General features: G+C 37.4%; 1 protein-coding gene across 1 annotated transcript; it reads left to right on the top strand.

The window, feature by feature from the left end:
- Positions 1 to 6718: 6718 nt before the first annotated feature.
- On the top strand, positions 6719 to 7663 carry OR2D3D (olfactory receptor family 2 subfamily D member 3D). The gene is given in 1 exon segment (NM_001388745.1): positions 6719 to 7663. A coding segment is annotated over 1 exon segment (945 nt).
- The last annotated feature ends 204 nt before the right edge of the window (positions 7664 to 7867 follow it).

Below are 7867 nucleotides of genomic sequence, written 5' to 3'. Positions count from 1 at the left end.
TCCATTTATCTCTTGATGGGCATTTGGGCTGCTTCCATAACTTGACTATTGTAAATAATGCTGCAATAAACATAGGGGTGCATGTATCTTTTCAAATTAGTGTTTTTGCATTCTTTGGGTAAATACTTTGTAGTGGAATTATTGGATTATATGAGAATTCTAATTTTAATTTTTTGAATCACCTCCATACTATTTTCCACAGTGGCTGCACAAGTTTGCATTCCTAGAGTAGAGCACGCACGACGGATTCTTTTTCCCCACATCCTCCCCAACACTTGTTTTTTCTTGTGATTTTTATTTTAGCCTTTCTGACAGGTGTGAGGGGATATCTCATTGTGGGTTTGCTTGTATTCCCCTGATGAGTAGCGACATTGAGCATCTTTTCATGTGTCTGTCCGCCATCTGTATGTCTTCTTTGGGGGAATGTCTGTCCATGTCTTCTGCTCATTTTTTATTGGAGTATTTGTGTTTATGGTGTTTAGTTGTACAAATTCTTTATATATTTGGATACGAACTCTTTATTGGATGTGTCATTTGCAAATATCTTCTTCCATTCGGTAGGTTTTCTTTTAGCTTTGTTGATTGTTTCCTTTGCTGTGCAGAAGATTTTTATTTTGAAGTCATGCCAATAGTTTGTTGCTTTTCTTTCCCTTGCCTCAGGAGACATTTCTAGAAAGATGTTGCTATAGTCAAAGACAGAGAAATCACTGCCTGTGCTCTCTTCTAGGATTTTTATGATTTCAGGTCTCACATTTATATCCTTAACTCATTTTGAGTTTCTTTTTGTATATGGTATAAGAAAGTGGTCTGGTTTCATTCTTTTGCATGTAGCTGTCCAATTTTCCCAGCATATTTGTGAAAAGACTGTCTGTTTCTCATTGCATGTTTTTGCCTCTTTGGTCAAAGATTAATCCACCATATAATGATTGGTTTATGTCTGGGCTCTCTGTTCTACTCTCTACATCTCTGTGTCTGTTGTTGTGCCAATGCTATATTGTTTTGATTACTAGAACTTTGCAGTGTATCGAGAAATCTGGGACTGTGGTACCTGCAGTTTTTCTTCTTTCTCAGGATTGCTTTGGCTCTTCAGGTTCTTGTCTTGTCCCATAGAGATTTTTAGCATTATTTGAATCAGTTCTCTGGAAAATGCTGTTGTTATAAGGATTGTGTTTAATCTGTAGGTTGTTTTGGGTAGTGTGGATATTTTAAGGATTTGTTATTGCAATCCATGAGCATGGAATATTTTTCCATTTGTGTCATATGCACTTTCTTTCCTCAATGTTTTATAGTTTTCTGAGTACAGGTCTTTCACCCCCTTGGTTAATTCCTAGTTATCTTGTTCTTCTTGGTGAAGTTGTAAATAGGATTGTTTTCTTAATTTCTCTTTCTGCTGCTTCAATTATTACGTGTAGAAATTCAACAGAATTCTGTAGATTGGCTTTATATCCTGTTACCTTTCTACATTCGTTCATCAGTTCTAGCAGTGTTTGGGTGGAGTGTAAAGGGTAATCTATATGTGGTATTGTGTCGTCTGCAAATAGTGAAAGTTTTACTACTTCCTTACCAATTTGAGTGCCCTTTATTTCTTTTCTTGTCTGATTTCTGTAGGGCTAGGACTTCCAGTATTATGTTGAATAAAAGTGGTAAGAATGGACATACTTGTCTTGTTCCTGATCTTCGGGGGAAATCTGTCAGTTTTTGACCATCGAGTATGATGTTAGCTGTGAGTTTTTCATGTGGGGCCCTTATGATATGGATATATTCCCTCCACACCTACTTTGTTGAGGGCTTTTATTTTGAATGGTTGTTGTATTTTGTCAAATGCTTTTTTCTGCAACATTTGATTGTTGAAGATTGAAACAATCTTAGGGTTTTATTCTTTCTTGTGTTGATGTTATGTATCATGTTGATTGATCATAGTGAAAGATTTTTAAATATATTGTTGGATTCAGTTTGCTAGTATTTTATTGAGGATTTGTGCATCGATGTTCATCGGAGAGATACTGCCCTGTAGTTCCCCCTCCCTTCCTCTGTCTCTCTGTCTCTCTCTGTCTCTCTGTCTCTCTGTCTCTCTCTCTCTTTATAGTGTCTTTATCTGTACTGGTGGCCTCATAGAATCAATTTGGATGCTTTTCTTCCTCTTCTATTTTTTGCAATACTTTGAGAATAGAATAGAGAATATTAACTCTTCTTTAAATGTTTAATTGCATTCACCTATGAAACCATCTGGTCCTGGACTTTTGTTGTTGGGAGCTTTTTGATTTTGATTCCAACGTTATTGCTGGTAAGCAATCTGTTCACATTTTCAATTAATTCCTGCTTCAGTTTTAGGAGTTTATATGTATCGAGGAAGTTTTCCATTTCTTTGAGGTTGTGGAACTTGTTGGGTATGATTATTTGTATTTCTGTGGTGCTATTTGTTATTTCTCCTCTCTCAGTTGTAATTCTATTTATTTGGGTCTTTTCTCCTTTCCTTTTCCTAAGTCTGGCTAGGGGTCATCAATTTTAAATTTTTTTCAAAGAACCAGCTCCTGGTTTCATTGATCTGTTCTATTGGTTTTTTTAGTTTCTCTGTCATTTATTTCCATTCTAATATTTATTATTTCCCTTCTTCAGCTGGCTTTAAACTTCATTTGATGTTCTTCTTCTAGCTCCATTAGGTGTAAGATTAGGTTGTTTATTGATATTTTTCTTGCTTCTTGAGGTAGGACTATATTGCTATAAACGTTCCTCTTGGAAAAGCTTTTGCTGCATCCCAAATATTTATGACCATTGTGTTTTCATTTTCGATGGTCTCCATGTGTTTTTGTATTTCCTCTTTGAGGAAATATTTTCATATTCTATTCTTTTTTCTTTCTTTCTTTCTTTCTTTCTTTCTTTCTTTCTTTCTTTCTTTCAGGATCATGCACACAAATGAGCTGGGGAGGGTAGGGCAGAGGTAGAGGAAGGGAATCTTAAGCCAGCTCCATGCTCACATGGAGCCCAACGTGGGGCTCAATCACTACCCTAGATCATGACCTGGACTGAAATCAAGAGTCAGATGTTCAACTGACTGAGGTACCCAGAACCTCTATTTCCAATCTGATTTCTTGATTCACCCATTCATTGTTTAATAGCATGGTATTTAGCTTCCATGTATTTGTGCTCTTTCCAGATATCTTCTTTTGTTTGATTTCCAGTCATAGTATTGTGGATGGAAACATGCATGGTGTGACTTCACTGTTTGTTTGTTTTTTTAATTTCTTAAGACTTATTTTGTGGCCTCATGTGTGATCTCTTCTGGAGATTGTTTCATCTGCACTTGAAAAGAATGTGTATTTTTCTGTGTTAGGATGGATTCTGAATATATCAGTTAGATCTATCTGGTTCAATATGTCATTGAAAGGCACTGTTTCCTTGTTGATTTTGTGTTTGGATGATCTATCCAATGATCTATCTATCCTTCTTGGTCTCTTGTTGCACTCTTTGTTTTTAAGTCCATTTTGTCTGATAGAAGTATTGCTTCTGGCTTGCTTTGCACTTCTATCTGCATGATAGATGTTTTTCTTTTTTTAATTTTTAAAAAGTTTTTATTTATTTATTCACAAGAGACACACAGAGAGAGAGAGAGGCAGAGACATAGGCAGAGGGAGAAGGAGGCTCCATGCAGGGAGCCGGATGTGGGTCTGGATCCCAGAACTCCAGGATCAAGCCCTGGGCCAAAGCAGGTGCTCAACTGCTGAACCACCCAGGCGTCCTGATAAATTTTTGCTATCAGTTCACTTTCAATCTGCATGTGTCTTTAGGTCTGAAGTGAGTCTCTAGTAGGAAGCATATAGATGGGTCTTGTTTTTTATCCATTCTGTCACCCTGTGTCTTTTCACTGGAGCATTTCTCCACTTACATTCAAAGTAGTTATTGACAGATATGTATTTATGGCCATTTTGTTACTTGTTTTGTGGGTTTTGTAGTTTTTCTCTGATCCTTTCTTCTCTTGCTCTCTTTCAAAGAGAGAAGGTTTATTGGCTATCTTTAGTGATATACTCAGATTCCTTTCTCTTTAATCTTTGCATATCTATTACTGGTTTTTGATTTGTGGTCACCATTTCATTTGTAAATAGCATCTTCTGCATAAAGAGGCCTATATTAAGTTGATGGTCGCTTCAGCTTGGACCCATTTCTTTACTCCAATACCCCCAAACATATGTAAACATATGCTTTAGTTATATGGTGTCATATCTTACATCCTTTTAAGGATGGGTTGATTTTTGTATATGATGTGAGATAAGGGCCTAATTCCATTGTTTTGCATGTGGATATCCAGTTTTCCCAACACTATTTATTGGAGAGACCGTCTTTTCCTCATTGTGTATCCTTGGCATCCTTGTCACAGAAACCCAACCTTGTAAGGGTTATTTCTGAGTTCTTTATTATATTCCATTTGTGTATCTGTCCATTTTTAACCATTATTATGTAACAAGATAAACATATTTTCTTGTGAATATTTTTCTGGAGTTTATTTATTTTGAATAGATTCCTAGAATTGGATTTAGAAATTGGCATAATATTTGAGGATATTATATGATATTAGGCCTAGGGACTCAAAAACTCCTAATATTCTAGTCCTGGTCATTCCTCTCCTTAGAGTCCTACAAAAGAAACAAGAAATATGAAAAATAACAGACTGCTTTTTATTAGTTGTGCTAGTCCCGAATGTCACTCTAGTTCAGAACTCTGATAAGCCTGGGTTGGGGCACTTGGTCTAAAGTCTTTCAAAATCTTCAACCTTTCTTACAGTTTAGTGGGACTTGTTCCAATTTATTAGTCCAGTTCCATGAAGAAGTGAGGAAATAGAACATGCATGACCTTTTAAAGCACAGTAACCCTAGCCAGTAGTAAATAGGGACCAAGCAACATCCTAGAATGTCACAAATCAGATTCTTCTTCATGGGGAAGAAAAGACCAGTAAAAAGGAAATCTTTCCCTCCCCCCCTATTGAGAAGTCGGTCAAGGTATACAAATATTTAAAGTTTTTAGTATATTTGACAAAATTATTTTCCAGACAGATTGGACTACTTTTCCTACCCTCTTGCATTGTACACAAAAGTCTTTTTTGTAAAACTTCACTTTACACTTAATGAATCCTGCTGTTTATTAATTGTGTAATTTGGGGAAAGTAGCTAAACTTTTCTATGCCTCAGTTTTTTCATCTGCAAACAGATTAATAACGTCTACCTTATAATGTCATTGAGACAATGTACTTTTAAAACCCTTCATGCTTGTCATGTGTTAAGTTTTAAATAAAATCCAAGTTACTATTTTGTGATGTGGTTGTTCTGTTAAAATCTTAGCTAATTTCCAAGGTGAAAAATGTATCCTTCATTGTTGTACTTAATTACTTGTAATAATATCAAGTATTCTTATATTTAGTAACTAATTGTATTGCATCTTTTTTTGTTGTTGTTTTTTAATTTAAATTCAATTTGCCAACATACGCTGTAACACCCAGTGGTCATCCCATCAAGTGCCCTCCTCAGTGCCCATCATCCAACTACCCCATCCCCCCATCCACCTCCCCTTAAGCACCCCTTTGTTTTCCAGAATTAGGAGTCTCTCATGTTTTGTCTCCCTTTCTAATATTTTCCACTCAGTTCCCCTTCTTCCTGCATTTCATCTTTGTAAGTAGTCTGTTCATGTTCTTAGCTCATTATTTTTTGGACTCAACAATTTTCATGGTGTTTTATATGTAATCTTAGTGTATTAAAGACATTACCTCTGATCTGACATCTTTAAGTATTTTTGTCAGTATGTAGTTCAACTTAAATTTATTCATGATATTATTATCGCACAAAAGCCTTTCATTTTATGTTATAACTTCTGCATGTTTTCCTCATGGTCTCTTGGCTTTTGTGTCAGTCTGATCCTGTCCAGATATCACAAGAATTTTGACTTGTTTTTCCTGGTTTTTTACTTTTACTTTTAGCATTTTATTCTTTAATCCAAAAAGAACAATACTTGGTATATTAAGTGATAAGCCTCTATTTCTTTTTTTTAAGATTTTATTTTTTTATTCATGAGAGACACACACAGAGAGAGAAGCAGAGACACTGGCAGAGGGAGAAGCAGGCTCCATGCAGGAAGCCTGACATGGGACTCGATCCCGGGTCCCCAGAATCACACCCTGGGCTGAGGCAGCACTAAACCGCTGAGCCATTTGGGCTGCCCAAGCTTCTATTTCTAAGCCAAGAAAAAATTGCTGTTTTTTTTAAGAAGTCAAATTAAGTTTGATGCCTGAAAGCTGTTTCACATTTTCAAGCATATGTTATAATTAAATGTGTAGTATTTTGAATAGTTAGTGGTGCAGGATTGTACATGGCAATAGTGCCAACAGTAAACAGTAATTTTGTAGGAATATGTGTATAGCCATTTAAGAAAATCCATTCAAATCCCAAATCCTCATATGAGAACTAGCCAGGAAGGCTTTAACGATGTCATAATATAGATAAATGGCACTGGGAAGAGGATATTTGGAAAAAAATTGAAATGGGTTGAAATTACAACCAAGCAATCAGAATTAATATTTAGTATTAATTAGAATGACTTGGGTAGCAAAAAGCTAGAAATATCCAATTTGGTTATAATATGAGCTTTAAATAAGACTCTTCTACAAGACTTGATGTTACAAACCAAAAGGTTGTTCTTTTTATTTGTGCAAACAGGTAAACAGGCATAAATCTCAATGGGAGAGGAAAACCAAACCTCTGTGGCTGAGTTTATTTTCCTGGGCCTTTCACAGGACTTGCAGACCCAGATCCTGCTGTTTGTTCTTTTTCTCCTCATTTATCTTTTGACTGTGCTTGGGAACCTGCTCATCATCATTCTCATCTTCATGGACTCTCGACTTCACACTCCCATGTACTTTTTTCTTAGAAACCTCTCTTTCGCAGATCTCTGTTTCTCTACTAGCATCGTCCCTCAGGTGTTGGTCCATTTCCTGGTAAAAAGGAAAACGATTTCTTTTCTTGGGTGTATGGCACAAATAGTTGTCTTCCTTCTGGCTGGGTGTACAGAGTGTGCACTGCTGGCAGTGATGTCTTATGACCGGTACGTGGCTGTCTGCAAGCCCCTGCACTACTCTAGCATCATGACCCAGCAGGTGTGTCTCCAGTTGGCCATTGGATCCTGGGCCAGTGGAGCACTCGTGTCTCTGGTGGATACCACCTTTACTTTTCAACTACCCTATCAAGGACAGAAGATTATTAATCACTACTTTTGTGAACCTCCTGCCCTCCTGAAGCTGGCTTCAGCAGATACCTACAGCACAGAAATGGCCATCTTTGCAATGGGCGTGGTCATCCTCTTAGCTCCTGTCTGCCTGATTCTGGTCTCCTACTGGAATATTATCTCCACTGTGATCCAGATGCAGTCTGGGGAGGGGAGGCTCAAGGCTTTCTCTACCTGTGGCTCCCATCTCATTGTTGTTGTCCTGTTCTATGGCTCAGGCATATTCGCCTACATGCGGCCAAACTCCAAGACCACAAAAGAGCAGGATAAAATGATCTCTGTGTTCTATACAGTGGTGACTCCAATGTTGAACCCCATAATTTATAGCCTGAGAAACAAGGATGTTAAAGGGGCTTTCAGAAAACTAGCTGGAAGAAAGTCCTTTTCTCAACAGCGGTGATCTAGGGTTTGACTTTTATATTTGTTTAGCTTAGTTTAGTATTAGTTTTTGAGAGAGAACGAGAGTAGGAGCTGGTGGATTGGCAGTAGGAGGGGGAGAGGGACAAGCAGACACCCTGCTCAGTGGATAGCCCAGGAGGGGTACCATCCCAAGATCCTGAGATCATGATCTGAGCTGAAGTCAGCTGTTGAACCGATTGAGTCA

The sequence above is a fragment of the Canis lupus genome, chromosome 21 (assembly GCF_011100685.1).
Source record: "Canis lupus familiaris isolate Mischka breed German Shepherd chromosome 21, alternate assembly UU_Cfam_GSD_1.0, whole genome shotgun sequence".
NCBI classification, from domain to species: domain Eukaryota; kingdom Metazoa; phylum Chordata; class Mammalia; order Carnivora; family Canidae; genus Canis; species Canis lupus.
This window is presented reverse-complemented; position numbering and strand designations above follow the sequence as displayed.